The sequence below is a fragment of the Myotis myotis genome, unplaced genomic scaffold (genome assembly GCF_014108235.1).
Source record: "Myotis myotis isolate mMyoMyo1 unplaced genomic scaffold, mMyoMyo1.p scaffold_m19_p_6, whole genome shotgun sequence".
NCBI classification, from domain to species: Eukaryota; Metazoa; Chordata; class Mammalia; order Chiroptera; family Vespertilionidae; genus Myotis; species Myotis myotis.
In genome coordinates this window covers 30,599,940-30,618,450 of record NW_023416368.1, presented here as the reverse complement: position 1 = coordinate 30,618,450, position 18,511 = coordinate 30,599,940, and the positions used below count along the sequence as shown (strand labels likewise).

The following is an 18,511-nucleotide window of genomic DNA, read 5'->3' as shown; positions in this document are numbered from 1 at the left end:
AATCACAGAACCAAACGGGAACAGCCCCCCAACTGTAGTAAGTCCTGGGTTGATAAGGTTCGAGCCGATCTGGCCGCTAGAAGAGGGGCTCCTGGGACTTAGAGCAGGCCCTAATCGGGGCTTGGACTACACTTCCCAGAAGCCTTCGCGCCGCGGACGGGTCCTCTGCTGGGGGAATGGGGATTCCTCCAGAGAGGCGGCGGGAGGAGGTGCGAGAGGAGAGCAGGTGAGAGGGACCTTGGCTACTTCTTATTAAGCGGCCCGAGCCGATCAGAAGGCTGTCCGTGGCCCGATGGAGGAATGGAGGACGGGAGCCATAGCTTTGTTTACCTTCGTCTGACGCGGCCTCCCCCGCGGCTTTCGAGACGTGCCTCCAACTGGGCCTGTCCACCTTCTGCCATATTTTGCAGGGGGTGACTCCATAGTGAGGAAACCGCCCTCATCCTCAAACCAAAGAACCGGGCTCCTCCCTGACAGCACTACCTAAGAAAGGCTTCGAGGGAGAAGCGACGCGAGTCTCGAGCCCCCGCGAACAGCTCGGGGGGACTCGGGGGGCAGGAGTGGTTCCCCCACTCTCCTGAGGGGCCCGTTGGTTCGCGCCGGCGCCTTTTAAGGGCACCGTGGGGTGAACGGAGCGCTCAGAGCTGCTCCGGCCGCGGCCCTGGGAGCTGGAGGAGCCGCGGTAGGTGGCGGAGGGCAGGTGGCGCTCGGGCCTCGGGGCGGGCTCCTCGGCCGGCCCTCCCTCTCTCCTTCTCTCCCTTCCCCCAGCCTGGCCTCCCGCGCGCCTGGGCCTCGCCGGCCGCCTCCGCGGGGAGAGCACGGGACCCGGTGGGGGAGGGGTGGCGGAGCGCTGAGTCCCAGACCCTTCCCATCCCCTGCGTCCTGAGTTCGCTTCCGCGGCCGGATGATGGAGGCTCATTGGGAAGAGAGGAGCGACAAGCCCCCTCCCGAGCGAGCCCTGGCGCCCCCATAGGGGCCCGCGGACGACCCATGCCCCACCCCGCGGGGACAGGCAGGGCAACCGAGGGGGAGGTTGGAAATTGGAGGGGGGGGGGGCCCTAGCCTCTTGCTTCTTCATCGGGGCGGGGGGGAGGGGTTCGCCCCACTTGTCGCCCCTCTCTCCACCAGAGCCATCCGGGGGAAGAGCAGTCAGACCCCCGCTTACCTGTTCATGCACCTCCCTGCTTCCTCCTGTTTTCCTTCAGTCTCCCCAGGAGGGTTGGGGCTGGGACCCGAGGGAAGGTCCCCGGAGGATTTGTGACTCGCCTCCTCCCCATGAGCCTGACTTGATGCTGGGTTCTCCGGGCTTCAGTACGACCTCAGCATCCCTGCAACCCGAATGTCAGGGGTGACTGCCATCCAATAGGGCGCGGGGTGAGGGTCCGACCTTTATTTCGGGGGGCCGATGGTGGGGGGGAAGCTGGATTGAGAGCTGGGCCTGGTGGGATGGTGGGGAGGGCCTAGCGGCCTGCTGCTCTCTGCAGGGCTGAGCCCCGTGCCAGTTCAGCTGAGAAGTTTTAACTTGTTTAAGTGAACGTGCAGGGTAGTCTCTGCCCCTCGGAGACACAAAATGGAAGGGGAAGGAAGGCTCAAGAGAGGGCTTCTTGCACTTTTTCTCTCTGCCTGCCCGAGAAAGAGGAGGCCCCTCGCGGAGCTGGTTTGCCTTCTTTTGTGTCCTGGTTGGATTCCTTATGGCTTCCGTTCTGTTCCCCCTCTCAGCCTGGCCTGTTTGAGGAAACTCAGGCTGAGAGGATCAGTTGCGTGGTGGTAGTTGCATTGTTCCAATTACCGCCGTGTGTGGCCACATCCCAACAATTAAAACGCAGAAGAAGAAAACAAAAAAAACAACAACACGAAATCACTCTCTTCACTTGATCCCAGAGAGGACTGGGAGTTTGCTGTTTGGCCAAATGCCTCATGAAAAGCTTGCAAGAGTTTTGCTTCACACTCTGCTCCTCATGCCTGGTCAGCCTGTTGTCAGCCTGAAGCCTAGGGTCTCGAGGGTAAACGCCTGCAGTTCGGTTTCCTCTCTGGTTCATCTTTGAGGGTAGAGTTAAGAAACCAAGAGCAGAAGTGATAGAAGCGTTAGCTTCTCCCACAAGAACATAGTAGGGGAAGCGGCTGAAGAGAGCTCTCAAGAAGCTGGAACTTCGCTCAGGGTTGTAATAATTATGTGTGAAAATGATAGTTAACTATAATGATGATTGACTACTCCCACACGTTTCTTCCAAAAAACTCCAAGTATGTCCACGTGTATTTCTTTGCTTTTCCTTGTGGCCTGCCTCCCTCTGAGGTGGGTGTGGGGTAGAGATGATCCCTTTTTTGTAAAAGTAGAAAGTGATCTTGCCCCCCAAGGTCACAGAAGAGCCCTTTTGGGCTTCTGTGGGTATTGAGGTGATGGCGGTTGGCATCTAATCAAATAGATGAACCTGGTTGCCTTCCTCTTAATGTTATCATCACCTGTGGCAGCCTGAGGCTTTGTAGAGCAACAAACAGGAGGGATGAGAAACAGCCTATGTGGACTGGTTTGTACAGGCCAGATGGTATGCTGCTTACATTTTGGTATTGTCTGTTATGTTGGATGTGACAGATTAAGATTATTCAGCCTGTTTTACATGTGTAAATTGAGACTAAGACAGGTTAAATGATTTGCCAAAACTGCCACAGCAAATAGGACCAGGATTGAGATTTCTAGATAGTTTATTCTCTCTACTAGCAAATGCTACATATACCCTCTGGTGAGCGGTCGGCCTGCTAGTCACTTCTGGGAATAGGCAGAATAGTATGAAGACACTAGTAACCTCCCCTCCTCCCTTGAGTAATTACGTGGGCTTAAAGCCTGTTATCTGATAGAATTAGTTTGTTTTTACCAAAATTGACCTGAGAAAGAGTCTTGATTAATTGTATTCATGATTTTTGAGTCAGATCAGGCTAAAAACTTAGTTGAATAAAGTCACAGAGTTTTTAACATCTATAGAGTTGAAATGTAATTGGAATTACCCTAGTACCATTTCCTTATCCTCTTCTCATTTTATAAGAGAATATATACAGTATCTGTTGGAAAATTATATCAGCCGGTCAGGCTAAGGAAAAACTTAAAACCTCACTGACTGTTGTCTGAAGCAGAAAGTCATTCCTATAACCACTGCTCCTCCTGTTTCCTATTATTATTTCTGTAGTCTAGGTAAAAGGTACCTCTTTGCTTCTGATAAAGAAAATAGTGGGCTAATCAGGATGGAAATAACCATTTGGTCATTCCTCTTTCTCACCTGAGCTGTTTTCTAAGTGGTGCCTGTATTCTGGGTAGACAGCAGAGCATGAACCAAGTTAGGAGTGGCAAATAGCTTTCAATTTGCTTGCCAACTTCAGTTCATTTTACTAGATATCTGGACTGCCAAGCTTATAATGTGTCTGAGGCTATGTTTAGGCTTAGCAGGAAAAAGCTGTGATCAATTAATGATGTCTGCCAGAGGCCTGGCATAGGGATGCTGTGCTATGTGTGCCATGCATTTTCCATCTCTGGACCAGGTACATCTCTAATATCACTTGGGGCTGGTCCCTCTGTAATTGGCAGACTCAGCAGGCATGACTGGAGAGGGAAGTCCCAATGGTGCTAGAATGGTGCTGCAGTGGCAGAAGACGGCTCACGAGTGAGGTCTGGAAGAACAACAGGGAAGACATCCATCATTTGCTCCAAAGTGTGCAAGTCAGATCCTGGGGAGAATCATGATAACCCTGATCACTGAGCAGCTACAGAAACAGACTCTGGATGAGCTGAAATGCACACGCTTCAGCATCAGTCTGGTAAAAGACCAGTCTTCCTGCTTCTCCACGACCCCCTTCCCCTTTTTACAGAGGCTGTTTGTTGCTACTACTTCACCCTTGTCCTATGCCATATGAGTCATGGTACTTATACTGGAAGAGTCCACTAAAAGCTCAAGAAACCCAGCCCAAAAGGAAGGGAGCAGGGATTTTTCCACTGATAGAGAAGGGACACCAAAACTTGGGTGGAGAAGGGTTTGAAATATTGGAAGATGTGCATTATTTTACTCACTAACTTTGGGAAGACAAGAAGAGAACACTTAAGAGTCCCTAACATCCCTATAGCCCAGGAATTGCAGGGGTGAGCTGAACAGAGCTTCTTGGAAATCTGTGTCCTGAACCTAAATCATGGTGGATATTGTCTCTCTCCTAGCCTTTGCCTGATCATGCAGACATCTCCAACTGTGGGAACCCTTTCCAGCTTGTGCCTGGTAAGGTATTGTGTGTTTGCATATATGTGTGTATGCCCATGCTTCCATCCACATATTTCTTTCATTGGTTTCCAGTGACCAGGACTAGGTAGCCTACCTCCCTAACATTCTTTCCAGGGTCACCTTCTGAGATGGGCACTTGTCTCTGTTTTACATATCATTATGTAATGTTGAACATTTCCTTGTTTTACATTGTTGCACTGTAGGGGTGTACCATAGTTTATTTAACCAGTCTCCTATTAATGTACATTAGGTTATTTCCAAACAAGACCATAGTGAATAGCCTTGTACATGTTAGTCATTTTACACATGTGAATGTGTATCTGAGGTATAAATTATGAATTATTCAATCAAAGGGTCTGTGATCATGGGGGCAGGCATCACTATTGTACAACCAGAACTTTAACCCATGATGCTGGGCTGCTGTGCAGCTCATTTTCTTTTCTAGGATACCTGGCCAGGAAAGTAAGTTGGCAAAAGCATCTTCATTTAATTTCTTCCTCTGATTTATTAAATACTTGCTGTGAGCCAGGTATTATGTTCTAAGTACATAATAGGATACATGGTCCCTGCCCTCATGGAGGTTAGTAGGGGGCAGAACTGTTGACTAAAAATGTTAAGTGTGGGTTTTCTCCATCAAGCATGACTTCGTATACTTACCAGTTGTTCCAAATATCTAGTTTCTGCAGAATGCAGTCAGCTAGCTAGAGGAGCTTGGAGTAGGTCCTTTGTCTCTTAATGAGCTGCCTCCCAGAAGTCAGAGTTTTGGTTAGAATTCAGTGAGGACCATTCATTTTAGTCCATTTTCTCTTCCACCCCTCAGTCCACCAATCTGTTTGAATTTCAGAGCAGGCCTATGGGAAAGGAGTCAACATATTTGGGTGACCAGACACAGGAACACGAGTAGCACAAAGTCTTAGGGTTTCCCAAGCATGGTTCCACTATCAAAGGCCTTTTGCATCCTGTTTGCCCTCCCTAGCAATAAAAGTGATCTCTTACCTGTTTGATTACCTCTTACTCCCTGGTAACCCTAGCTCCTATTTTGGTGCTGTTGAGACATGGAAAGGGGAAAGGCTAAGGAAGGAGAGGATAGGCCAGCTGGGCGGTTGGGGAACAAAGTAGGTCTAGGTTGAGTGGAGTGAGGGATGAGCAGGGCACACAGACAACGTTTGTTTCTATTGTTTTACCTTTGAGAGGGAGTGGCAAGGCGCTGTATGAGTGTACTTTCAATTTCATGTGTTTCGTCATAATGGAGGCAGAATAGCATAGTGGTTAAAAGACCTAACTTTAGAATCAGACAGACCAGGATTTGAATCCTTTTTTGGTCATTTGATTGCTACATGACTTGGGGCAAGTTACTGGACTTCCTATCTGTGAAATGGGCATAATAATAGGTTTTTGGGAAGCCTCACATAAAGTGTTCATTACATTATGAGCACATAGTAAGCTCTTAAAAATATATTAGCTATCATTAATATTAATTTTACTATGAATGCCTTCCAGAAGGTGCTTCCTGGAGGGGCCTGCCCCACTGTTCCTGTGCCGAGTTCCAGGACAGCCTCAACCTCAGCTACCACCCGTCAGGCTTGAGCCTGCACCTCAGACCACCCAGCCGGGGAAGCTCCCCACTGGAGCAGCCCCTCTCCCAAGTTCTAAGCCCTGAGCCCCCCGACCCAGAGAAGCTTCCTGTGCCCCCAACCCCTCCATCCAAGAGGCACTGCCGCTCACTCTCAGTGCCCGTGGACCTGTCTCGCTGGCAGCCAGTGTGGCGGCCTGCCCCCTCCAAGCTGTGGACTCCCATCAAGCACCGAGGCAGTGGTGGAGGGGGTGGGCCGCAGGTGCCTCACCAGAGCCCTCCAAAGCGGGTCTCCAGCCTCAGGTTCCTCCAAGCTCCCAGTGCCTCTTCTCAATGTGCCCCAGCCCACAGACCCTACAGTCCACCTTTCTTCAGCCTGGCCCTGACCCAAGATTCCTCTCAACCCTGCGCTGCCTCCCCCCAAAGTGGCTCCTGGGAGAGTGATGCTGAATCCCTGTCCCCTTGCCCACCCCAGCGTCGATTTTCCCTATCACCCAGCCTGGGCCCACAGGCAAGCCGCTTCTTGCCTTCTGCCCGGAGCTCCCCTGCATCCTCCCCAGAGCTGCCCTGGCGACCCCGGGGCCTCCGCAACCTTCCTCGAAGCCGCTCACAGCCTTGTGATCTGGATGCCCGAAAAGCTGGAGTGAAGCGGCGCCACGAGGAGGACCCCCGGCGGCTAAGGCCTTCCTTGGACTTTGACAAGATGAATCAGGTGGGACCAGCCGGATTAAGGAAGCTTGAATGGGAGCAGAGGGACTGTGTTCTCTTTCACTTTTAAGCTGCCCTAGTTCCATGCCTTCCTGGCAGGGCCTCCCCCGGAGCTCCTTTCTGTCTGAGCTTTCACTAGAGTGATCTACCATCCCAGTTTGCCCAGCACTGTCCTGGTTTTAGCACTGAATCCTGAAGTCCCATGTCCTGTGAAACTCCTCAGTCCTGGGGGTTCCAGAGAAACTGGGGTGAGACCCATGTTGAAAGTCCCAAGAGGGATTCCCAGGTTGTTTTGCTAGAGACCCTTTCCCTCTACTCTTAGAACTCATAAGCCACAGAGTGCCATCATCATTGCCCCACCCCCTCCTTGTGCTCAAGGATGGTTTTGCCACTTGCCCTTCACTGCTAAGTGGGTCTGGGAGAGCTTAAAACAGGCTGCTGCAACATTCATATGTTCAGCAAATGTTTTTGACTTCCCAGTATGAGTGCAGTCGTCTTATACACTTGCCCACTTTTTCATATTCTTCCTGCTATACCACTGGGTCACAAACCTCTGCGAACTTACACACTTATTGACAATCATCCATCTAACCCAGTGATGGTGAACCTTTTGAGCTCAGCGTGTCAGCATTTTGAAAAACCCTAACTTAACTCTGGTGCCGTGTCACATAGAAATTTTTTGATATTTGCAACCATAGTAAAACAAAGACATATTTTTGATATTTATTTTATCTATTTAAATGCCATTTAACAAAGAAAAATCAACCAAAAAAATGAGTTCGCGTGTCACCGGTTCGCCATCACTGATCTAACCAGTCAGCAAACATTTTTTTTGGATACCTACTATGTACCTGGCTCTGACTGTATAGGCCCTGGCATTACAGTAGTGAAATAGGCAGATGATATTTCTGCCCACATGAAGCTTATAATTGAGTCTTTAATTTTGAATTGGATAGAAACTGAGATCTCTCCTCAAAGAAATGTTACATGGTCACTGAATTTTCTGATATCAGTGAGTTCATAAACCTCACCTTAAAGCCTAGGATTCGTGCCTTAGAGGGTAACTAAGGGACAGGACACTTTGAAATACAGCTTGGGCCAGGGTGCTCTGGGATGTTATTATCTTCCTTTGCCTTCTTAACTTTGTTGTTTATTTGACAGAAACCATACTCAGGAGGTGTCTGTCTCCAAGAAACAGCCCGGGAAGGCAGCAGCATCTCTCCACCGTGGTTCATGGCCTGTAGCCCCCCACCCCTCTCTGCTTCCTGCAGCCCCATTGGGGGTTCCTCCCAGGTGCTGAGTGAAAGCGAAGAGGAGGAGGAGGGGTCCGTGCGGTGGGGGCGGCAGGCGCTGAGTAAGCGGACACTGTGCCAGCAGGACTTTGGGGACCTGGACTTAAATCTGATTGAGGAGAACTAAAACTGAGAGGCTACTACTTCCTGGGGCCACACAGACTGACTCTCTTATGGCTACTAACAAGTGTCGAGGCTCCAAGACTGGGGCCCAGCCTGGGAATGGGGATGAGTGGAGGGCTCCCACTCAGGGCAGCTGGAAATCTCGCTCCAGGAAGCTCGACCATGCCGAGAGACTGGCCGGGACAAGATAAACAGAGCTGGTGGCGGGAGGGACAGCCCAGAGCAGACCCTTCCCATGGCGGCCCTGAGTGTGAGTATCCCTGCCAATGAGAAAGCAATGGGCAGGGAAGGAAGGGGTCAGCTGACCCCTGCTCGGGGAATTTCACTAGCCCCTTTGCTTCAAAGGGCACTTGTGTCTTAGAATTTGGCCAGGGTGGGGGGTTCATTCAGCCTCCTCGGAGAAATTGTGTGTGAGTGTGTGTGTGCTTGGGAGTATACTTGAGGAAAGGTGTAAAGGTGTGTTTGCGTAGCCTTAGGGAAGGAAGGCAGTTGCTCCTTAATAGAGCATCATGATACCCCCAGGATCTTGAGTTTTCATGGGGCTGTGGGCTTGTTAAAGAAGTCAAAAGGAGGGCACCAAGTTTTTCTTTTTCCTAAGTAGCTTTGGAACCAGGCTTATGATCCATAAGCACCACTGGCTCCGCAAAGGATTCTGTTTGGGGGTACTGCAAGCTCTTTTAAGTGCTGTGACCTCAGCCAATGGTTTTTTCCTCAGGCCCAACCCCCCCTCCCCTAGATAGACTTAGTGTTGGGGCTGGAGAGGGCTCTTCACATTGATTCTGAGCTGGCCTTTTCTTCTTATCAGATTGCCTAGGCTGTATACCACCTGCCTCTCTCACTCTCTAAGTAGATGCAAGCACATGTGGGTAACTGAGGCAGGGTTGAAGGGCTTCATCTCTTTCTTTCCCTCTTTACTGATGGGACCTTTTTCCCCTCACCCTCTGACCTTTGATGCATTTGGACTGCTGACCATTTAAAAGCAGCCTGTGATTGCTTCTTTTGTAAAGCAAGCAAGCAACCTCCCTCTACTTTAGCTGTTTGACTATTTGGATTTTCACACATTGGGCTTACCCAGAGTGTAGCGCATCTCTACAGGGCTGTGGTTGACGCTGGGTAGACATCTGCATCTGTGTTGTGTGTGTGGTGTGGCTGACCAGTAGGTGAGTATTCCTGCGTGTGTGAGTGAAGCCACTCCCAGGCTGGTGCTCTCCTCCTGTGCCCGGTGACTGCCCAGTGGCAGCTTTAGCTGCCCTTCACTCCCACCTGCTGCCAAAGTCCCTGTGCTAATGGGATTACAAATACAAAAAGTGGAAAAAATTTTTTCGTAAACTTTGTTTTATATTAAAAAAAATCCATAAGTCTGTGTGTGTGTTAAACATGAGGTCCTGCCTCTGTGGCCGTGTTTGAAAAAATAAAGTTTTATTAGAATAATCCATTTTCCCAAGCAACCTTGTGTATTACAGTGTCTTCTTCCCATCACCACAAAGAAAGGCAAAGAGGAAGCAGGGAGAAGGCCACCTAACTCTTCCAGCCCCTTCCTCTCTACGGCATGGCTGGGCCTTTGCCCTTCAAGGGCAGTATCTGGTCCGTAGGTCCTATGTGGCCACAGCAATCATATCCTATGGCCTAGGCTTCTGTTAAGGCCTGGGTTATTTCTGGCAGTCTTGATTGGTCTCTGTCTCCTCTTCTCAACTATCACTCTTACTTCTAAGAGATTGAAGTGAAATGTTAATACATTCTAGCTTCCTGAGAATGCTTGATGGTATAGGCAGGGACTTGTCCAGACTGGTTTGTAGGCTTTGGGAAGTGGGGAAAAGTCATGATGGAGACTTGACCGGGAATCTTTTTTAAAAAGATGGAGATTTAGTCATGAGAATTCAGATTTCAAAGACTTAGGTAATTTCTGCATCTTAAAAATAACTACTTTTGTAAAATTATCCTACCAGCAGAGCTTCTCTTTTGCCCTAGAAGATGGTATTTTCCCTGATGCTTCCATTGACTGTTCATTTGTGGAAAGAAGCTGTGTGGTTCACTCTTTCTTTAGATCTTTCTATTCCACCCTTTCTTCTTCCTACGTTAGCATTCTTCCAATGTGTGTGGGTGAAGTGTAGCTGCTTAGAGATCCAGGCAGGAGCCTCTGTCCCTAAGGCATAGCCTTTCTTTACCAGTTTGGTGCTGACTTGCCAGGCAACAAGAAGAGTCAAGTTGCTTAGCCTCCGTCCCAGTTTCCTGCTTCAAATTGGTGGCACTCATTATTGAATACCAATGAAGTGTGCAAGAGGACAGGATTGGCTTGACTACCTGGAGCAGGAACCTTAGAGGGGATGAAAATACACTCTAAAAAGATAGTACTATTACTGCCCTGGAGATAAAGGGAGGGGCTTAGAAGGGATGGGGCAATGGAATGTAGTTAAAGAAGCTCATCATTATAGGTTTTTTTCTTTCCTCAAAACTGCTGTTTGAGCAGGGTTAAAGTTTGAACATCTAAAATGACTCTTCCTCAACCATTTTCCTTTCTGTTCAATTTTTCTGTTGGGTTTTTCTACTGTTTATTGACTTGTGAGGCCAAATGTGATTTCATTTACCAGTCATAATGTAGAAAAGAATGTAAACTCCCTGAGGGCAATGGTTTTGTTTTATTTAGTGTTGTATCCCCAACACTTTAAAAAGTTACTGGCACATGAAAAGTGCTTGCCACATTCGTTGAATGAATTTCCCACCTTTGCCTTCCCATCCCTGAGCTTAGGCACATTTCTGTTTCTGTTCTGTGAGAAGCCAGCTTTGAACATGGGTAGTAAATAGAGCTGCACATGGGAGAAAATTCTAGTGGTGGATTTTTATAGAAAAGCTACAAGCCAGATCCTGTATGGATTCACCCTTGTTCCTTCTTAACTAACTACAACTTGTGGACCATGTGCTTTAAGAGGTGTCTCTTGGCCAAGGAAAGCATTCTTAGGCCCCAGCTTCGCGATAGGTAATGGAAGTTACAAGAAATAGGGAGAGAAAAAAATCCAAAGAAATGTTTCCTTGGTGCTCCACAGGGTTAATTTTAGATTCACTTCCCTAAATGTTTTGTACTTTTACTAAAGTCAATAGTTGGTGCCCACTCCCCATCCCTGCCCCCATTTTTTGCTACAAGTAAAGTAGGTCAAGGGTAAAGACAAGGTTATGGACAGATTACTGGGTAGGTACATTAGTTTTGGTGAAAGAACCAGCTACTGCTCTTTCCTGTCTGTAGGGCAGATCTGTGAAAGAAATAGCCACTTTTAGAGTAACAATCATGAATTAATACTAGACCCTTTATCCTTCTGGTCTGTATACTCAGTCTCTGCATCCATAATACCATGGAACCTGTGCTAGTCTCTGACATTACCAACATTAATGATTGAGCTTTTCCATTGCCTGGAGTGAAAACAACCTAAGCAAAAAATTCAGTATCTCTTCACTACATCCCCTTTCTAACAGGAGCTATAGATCTCCCACACTTAATGTGAATTCAGATTGAGGTGGTGGGGTTTTCTTTATCCCCAGCCCCACTACTTCCATGGTAAGATGGTACTATTGCTGAACCAGAAAAAAGAATCCCCATCATTGGTCCCTTTCCAATTCCCCTAAAAGTTGAGTTGAGAAACACCTGGACTTAATAACATTGGCAGACGTGGAAGGGGAAAAAGCTCTATGGGTTTAAGTCACAATACCAAGATGTTGGAAGCTTATTGGCCTTTGGCCAGTGGCAAGAGTGGCAGTATCATATCCAATGGATGTAATACCTTGGTCAATTGGAAAGGAACCTATGAAGTCATGGTAATATAGAATGGGATGATACCATGTTATGGGCCCGTGAGTAGAAAGATACTGTCTGATGGACCAATGGCGAGAAAGTTTCCTAAAAGACAATGGCAGATAGGGTAGTGCATGTTCAGGATAGGAAATGAATAGGAATTGGGGTGTTAACTTCTCAGCTCAAAACATTCTAGGTACCTTGCCCCTCAGCTCCCCACCCCAGTAAAAGTCTTTAGTGTGCAAGGAGGGTAAGCTCAAGCCTTCTAAGATATGGGACCCCCTGAAGGAAGGTTGGGACCCTGATGGTACCCTGGGGGACTGAAGGACCCGCCCAGTTCCCCACCCCTGCCGAAACTGCAATTCCCCTCCTCGACGCAGGAGGCACTGCAGGCCCTGGGGAGGTTGGGGCGGAGCGCTGCGAGGGGCCCGGAGCTGCCACCCCGCTCCAGAGCGCGGGGGGCGCTGTGCGGGGCCCAGGCTGCGGCTCCGCTCCCGGCCACCGGGGGCGCTGCGCGGCGCTGGTGGTTGGTGGTGGCTGTTGGGGGGGTGGGGGGGAGCCGCGGCCGCGGGTGGTGCGGAGGGAGGCCTTGCGGGCGGATCGGGCGCTCGGCGGCGAAGGTGGTGGGAAGCGGCGGGCGGGAGCGAGGGTCCGGCCGGCCCTGGCGATGGCGGACGCAGCGGCCTCCCCGGTGGGCAAGCGGCTGCTGCTTCTGTTCGCGGACACCACGGCCTCGGCTTCGGCCTCGGTGCCGGCGGCGGCGGCGGGCGGAGATCCCGGGCCTGCGCTGCGCACTCGGGCCTGGCGGGCCGGCACGGTGCGGGCCATGAGCGGGGCGGTGCCCCAAGACTTAGCGGTGAGTGACGGCCGAGGCGGGCACTCGAGGCCGGGGCTGCGGGGCCTGCGGGCGGCCTCCCCGGGGGCCATTGTGAGGGGGCGGTGGGGTGGGGGTGACCCAGTTCCGCGCCCCCAAATCTCCTTAGCGCCCCCCACCGGCTCCTCAGCACCCCGAGTTCTGACCAGCATGGCTTCCGCGTCGGGGTGCGCGCCCCGGTTTCCCTGTTGGGGGGGGCGGCCAGGGCGCCGAGGCTGCTGCCTCCACCCGCAGGCCCCGCCTCCTGAGCGACCCCTTTGCAGCCCCCCTCCCACGCCTTCGGGGCAGAGGCTCCAGAACCCGGGCTCCGGGCCCCTCCGAGTTCGGCCGGTGTTGCCGCCGCCCCTGGGAGCCGCGGAGCTGTGGTGCCCGGCGCTCCCTGCTCCCCGCTCCCCTCCCGGAGCCCGAGTGGGGCGGGAACGTGGGCAGTCGTGAGCAGCGCCGAGGCTGCCGCCGGAGCTGCTCCGGGCTTTTTATCTGGCGGTTACTTCCTCCTCGTCTGAGCCGGGCTCAGCCTGGCGGGTCCAGAAAGCCGGCTCTCGGGGCTCCGGGGCTCGGTTCTCCTGGCCCCGCTGGTGACAGGAGCTGCAGTTTTTGCTACGATTGAGACCCGTCTTTGCTCTCCACTCGGCTACTCTCCTAACCTTGGGAGGGAGAGGTTTTGTTTTGAAACTTTGTGCTGGGGCTTGACCGCTCTGGAGTACTTGCCTTGGTGTCTTTTGTGATTAAAGTTGTTCAGTAATAGAACTTAACTGGCATTCGGGACCAGGATGTGCTATTTTTGCTAATGTGGCGGTAAAAAAAATACTGTCTTTGAGCTTTGGCAAGCCTCTTGAGTTCCTCATTTTGATAAGCAGCCTTAGCTTCTCTTGTGAAATGAGGCTATGAAAAATAGCAGGAATCTTTTGGAGTGTAATGGATCAGTAGGCAGAAGGTACATTTTCTTGGTGAACTTGTATTCGCTATAAACGCGGACACATTTTAGGAGATTGGGTCGTAATATTGTAGGTTTCTGTTATTAATTTTCCTATTGATCAGTGGTGTTACACCCTCCCCCTCCCCCATATACAAGCTTTATGGGTTGCTTGACTGGTGACCGGCTTAGGCTTTGCTTCTGCTGTTTGAGTTTATTTGCTCTTATCTTTCTCCCTGCTACATAAGAAAAGGCTGCTTGAGGACGTTTGTGAGGCTTGCCTGGGGCAAATTTGTAAAAGGATGTCTGGAATATAAGGGTGTGAGGAGGAGGATTAAGGATATTTGCATTTAAATTCCTCTGTGCTTTCTTTAAAAGATTGCTTTCTAGGTTGGGATGGGGGAGAAGTGTCCCTGTGAGATCCAGTAATTTGCCCCCTTGAATGTAAAACATACTTAAGATCCACCATTATATGCAAACTTTGACCACAGGCCTAGGTTTTCATTCTGAATTTTATATTCTAGTTGTTTCCTCCATTACATGAATTGCTAATAAGCTCGGCACCTGAAATGGCTACCCCTGCAGGTTATTGTTCACTGGGCTCCCTAAGGGCAGAGGTTTTAGAAGCTCACTGAGATGCTGGACACCTATTAAACTCAATACTGAATGATTTTTACTGGGCCCATGGAATTTGTTTCTCACACCAAGTGAAAGTTGCAGTGATTCTTAGATATTGAGGTCTTGCATGGTGCTGTATGCATTAGAAGCAAAGGCAGATTTGGGTTTTGAGAATACACTGTGCTTGTATGAATATCAAGGGACATAGATGAGAAAACAGCCAACAAAAATACTCTTCAGAAATTTTCACCAGTTTGCAAAATTGCTCAAGAATTGCTGTTGCTATGATGAGGTTCTGTTATTGACAATGACTAATATAGGATCAGAATTGGCCGTTTGTTTTCCTTTTTCATTAAAGAGCTTTCCTTTGGACCCTAGACATGTGGGCCTTTCCAATTTGCACCACACCGTAGTAAACACAACCATCTTCCAATCAAAAGTGTTCTTCCTGTACTCAAGGGTGGAGTTTGCAAGCAGCTGGCCTGTGATTGGGCAGATCTTCATTCAGTTATGTTTAAGATGTTTTCAGGCATGCTTGGTTTTGAGTAATGCATAGCAGGGCGCCCCCTGTTAAGTTTGAGTGAGGGTTGGATAAATGAGTTTTTGAAGTGATTGAAAACACTTCTCAATTTTAGGCTCCATTCATATCCTCTTTATAAATACTTTTTGATTCAGAAATCTTTCAAAATATAGCCCTGATCCATTTAATGAACACTTTTTTTGGAAAACAGTATCAAAGCCATGTGCTACCTTAAGTTGAATTATGAAGAAAAAGAGAGTCAGGATCCTGTTGATTGGGAGATTTGTTGATAAGTTACTAGGTGAGCATCTTCATCATCAAAGCCATGCTGACAACTACTAAGATTTTTAGATTAAGTAGGAAAACAGCTTCCCCTACCCCCCTAAGAGTAGTTTATTTATAGTAGTTCAAAATAAGCCTGCTGGGTTTTTAAGTCTTTTTTTTTTTTTTTGTCTTGTTGCAAAATTAGTTTAAAGGATTTATATGTATTTATCTCTTACCTCTTTTAACTCACTGTCCTCTTTGTGTTCCTGAATCATTATTGGTCCATATAAGTTGTATAGACCTTGGGACCTTCACAGATGTTGGCATGGTTGATTAAAAAGCCCCACCACCAAAACACACCAAAGAAGGTGGATTTTCCTTTTATTGTTATGAAAGCAAAGCTTACATTTTGCAAAATGTCAAACAACCAAAAGTATACCGGGAAAAGCCAACAATATTCATCCTTAAACCAGCTCCCACTTATCAAAGAAGGTTTCACTTGTTTTTCTTAATACTGTTACAAAAAATATAAAACCATTCATTCATATATATATATATATATATATATATATGGTTGCTTTTTAAAGCAAATGGGATGCTACACAATATTTAAAGCCTGCTTATTTTCTTTTTTCCATTTAACATATCATGGGCATCGGTACCTATAGCTCTTACTCATCCTTTTAGAAAACTACATTATATTCCATAATACATTATATTCCATAATATGGCTGTACCATAATTTATTCCCCCTTTACGAAGGACATTCAAGTTATTTAAATTTTTTGGCACTACAATACTGTGATTAATAAACTTGTATTTATTTCTGTGTAATTAATTACGGTTTTTGTTTCTGTAGTTCAGCGATGCAGGAGTGGGATTGTTGGGTTGAATCTATGTATTTTTAATTTTATTAGGTAGTGCCAAGTTATTTTCCAATAAGATTATATTATTTCATACTCCCACCAGCAGAGTATGCATGCAATGCTTGTGTCGCCTAACCCTTGCCATCCTCTGTATCATCTTTGTCATTTTTGGTAATCTAAAGGGTGAAAAATAGTACCTAGCATTTTCATGACCACTAGTCTTCTATGTCTATTGGCCTTTTACATTTCTTTTATGGGTTATTTTTATTAAATATATATTTTTATTGATTTGAGGGAGGAAGGGAGAGGGAGAGAGATAGAAACATCAATGAAGAGAGAATCATAACCTGCCTCCTGCATGGTTATTTATGCCTGTCCTTTGTCCATTTGAAAAAATGAGAGTTGTCATCACTTTGTACAACTTCTGTGCATATTAGTGATATTAATGCCTTTACCTGTCAAGTATGTTGCAATTATTTTCTCATTTGTCTTTTGGCTTGTTTATGAGTTGCTTTGCCACACAGAAAAATAAAATTTTTATCTCACCATTCTTTTTTTGTTGTTAATCCTCACCCCAGGATTATTTTTTCCATTGATTTTTTATAGAGAGTGGAAGGGAGGAAAGGAAACTTTTATTGATTTCTGAGAGGAGGGGAGAGGGAGAGAGAGCTAGAAACATCAATGAAGAGAGAATCATTGACCGGCTGCCTCCTGCACACCCCACACTGGGGATTGAGCCTGCAACCCAGGCATGTACCCTGACCGGGAATTGAACCTTGACCTCCTGGTTCATAGATCAAACACTCAACCACTGAGCCATGCCGGTGGGCTATATCACCATTCTTATTGACTTCTGGGTTTACTTGCTTGGGTAGAGCTACTACATTTTGAGTCTATATAAAGATTCTTCAAATTTTTAAATATTTTCATGTATTTATTTTTAATTTTAGATCTTTGATCCATGTGAAATATTTTTGTAAATGACAGGTTGTGGAGGGATGAGACTTTTTTTCTTAAGGTGTAACCAATTGTAGCAGCACCATTTTATTAAATAAACCATCCTTTCGTTGGTGTATGGTAGAATTAAATGATGCTTTGGTAGCATTGATATTTTGAATGCATTTCTTAGCTATCTCAGCTACCAGAACTTGCAAGAAGACTGAAAGCATATCTACCTGCCTTACTTTTTTTTTAATATATGTTTTTCATTGATTTCAGAGAGGAAGGGAGAGGGAGAGAAACATCAGTTATGAGACTCATTGATCAGCTGCCTCCTGCACACCTCCTATAAGTCAACCCTCAACCACTGAGCAACACCCGCCAAGCTCTGCCTTATTTTTTCTCTCTTAACTAGAGGCCTGGTGCACGGAATTTGTGCGGGGGGGGGGGGGGGCGTCCCTCAGCCCTGCCTGTGCCCTCTCGCAGTCCTGGAGCCCTCGCTCCTTACCTCCCACCTGCTCACTGCTCCTTAGTGCTGCCACGGAGGCGGGAGAGGCTCCTGCCACTGTCACTGCGCTTGCTAGCTGTGAGCCCGGCTTCTGGCTAAGCAGTGCTCCCCCTGTGGGAGGGCACTGACCACCAGGGGCAGCTCCTGCATTGAGCATCTGCCCCCTGGTGGTCATTGCGCATCACGGCAACTGGTCGTTTTTCTGTAACAGGCACTTAGGCTTTTCTTATACAGACTAGAGGCCTGGTGCATGAAAATTCATGCATTGGAGGAGGGGTCCCTCAGCTCGGCCTGCCCCCTCTCACAGTCCGGGAGCCCTCAGGAGTGGGAGGCGACCTGGTGATCAGGGGAAGGCAAAGCCCCATCACACCTCTGCTGCTGCCATTGCCGGCAGCACAAGCCTCAGCCAGCCCTGGTTACCTGAGCCTCAGGCGGCCCCGGGGACTGGGGGACTCCAGAGGCAGGAAGGCCCAGTCTTGCTGAGTGCCTGCCACCCCGGTGGGGCTGAGGGGACTGGGCGCCACCATCTTGTGGCTGTGGGTGCTGCATCTTTGAGGGCATGGCAATTAATTAGCATATTCCCTCCTTATTGGCTGTGGGCACCACCATCTTTGAGGGTGTGGCAGTCAATTAGCATATCCCCTCCTTATTGGCTGTGGGCGCCGCCATCTTTGAGGGTGGGGCAGTCATTTAGCATATTCCCTTTTTATTGGCTATGGGCGTCGTCATCTTTGAGGGCAGGGCAGTCAATTAGCATATTCCCTCTTTGTTAGATAGGATATTTCATATTTACCTGGGAGAAAAGTGGATTCTAAGATACTTCTTTCCTTTAATTTGAGATAATGTAGTGATTATACCAGTGTCTGGGCTAGTACCATGTTTCTTCTATCTAGAGCAGGGGTGGGCAAACTTTTTGACTCGAGGGCCACAATGGGTTCTTAAACTGGACCGGAGGGGCGGAACAAAAGCATGGATGGAGTGTTTGTGTGAACTAATATAAATTCAAAGTAAACATCACTACATAAAAGGGTACAGTCTTTTTAGTTTTATTCATTTCAAACTGGCCGGATCCGGCCCGCGGGCCTTAGTTTGCCCACGGCTCATCTAGAGTCTTCCAAGAGGAAAGAAAGCATATCTGCCTTATTATTTATTTATTTATTTATTTACATACTTACTTTTTACCTCATCTGCCAGCCTTTCCTCTTTGTCTCAGGTTAGCTGGCCTTTAAAATAAAAACTCTCTACTTTGTTTCTAGTTATGTAATAACTATAGTCA

At 48.1% G+C, this 18,511-nt stretch overlaps 2 protein-coding genes across 13 annotated transcripts in view; both read left to right on the top strand.

Annotated features, from left to right (window-relative positions):
* The first annotated feature begins 173 nt into the window (after nucleotides 1-173).
* Nucleotides 174-9,269, top strand: FAM53C (family with sequence similarity 53 member C). Of its 10 annotated transcripts, XM_036314765.1 has the most exons (7): nucleotides 187-226; nucleotides 411-682; nucleotides 3,575-3,804; nucleotides 4,196-4,253; nucleotides 4,685-4,718; nucleotides 5,757-6,541; nucleotides 7,699-9,269. In XM_036314765.1, the coding sequence occupies exons 4-7, from the start codon at nucleotides 4,209-4,211 to the stop codon at nucleotides 7,954-7,956; spliced, it is 1,122 nt and encodes a 373-aa protein (XP_036170658.1). In that variant the 5' UTR covers nucleotides 187-226; nucleotides 411-682; nucleotides 3,575-3,804; nucleotides 4,196-4,208; the 3' UTR covers nucleotides 7,957-9,269. The 10 variants fall into 10 exon arrangements, with proteins under 10 accessions (XP_036170655.1, XP_036170658.1, XP_036170656.1 ...); XM_036314763.1 differs by lacking the exon at nucleotides 4,685-4,718 and having other exon boundaries at nucleotides 205-226; nucleotides 5,760-6,541; XM_036314760.1 differs by lacking the exons at nucleotides 187-226; nucleotides 4,685-4,718 and adding an exon at nucleotides 1,206-1,374.
* A 3,048-nt stretch (nucleotides 9,270-12,317) lies between these two features.
* Nucleotides 12,318-18,511, top strand: part of KDM3B (lysine demethylase 3B) — a 62,431-nt gene continuing 56,237 nt past the window's right edge. Inside the window, exon 1 of one of the 3 annotated variants that reach the window (XM_036314749.1) lies at nucleotides 12,318-12,589. In XM_036314749.1, coding sequence (XP_036170642.1) covers nucleotides 12,401-12,589 — 189 coding nt within the window. In that variant the 5' untranslated portion in view covers nucleotides 12,318-12,400. The remainder of the gene's footprint in view (nucleotides 12,590-18,511) is intronic. The other 2 variants (XM_036314747.1, XM_036314750.1) reach the window with 2 other exon arrangements.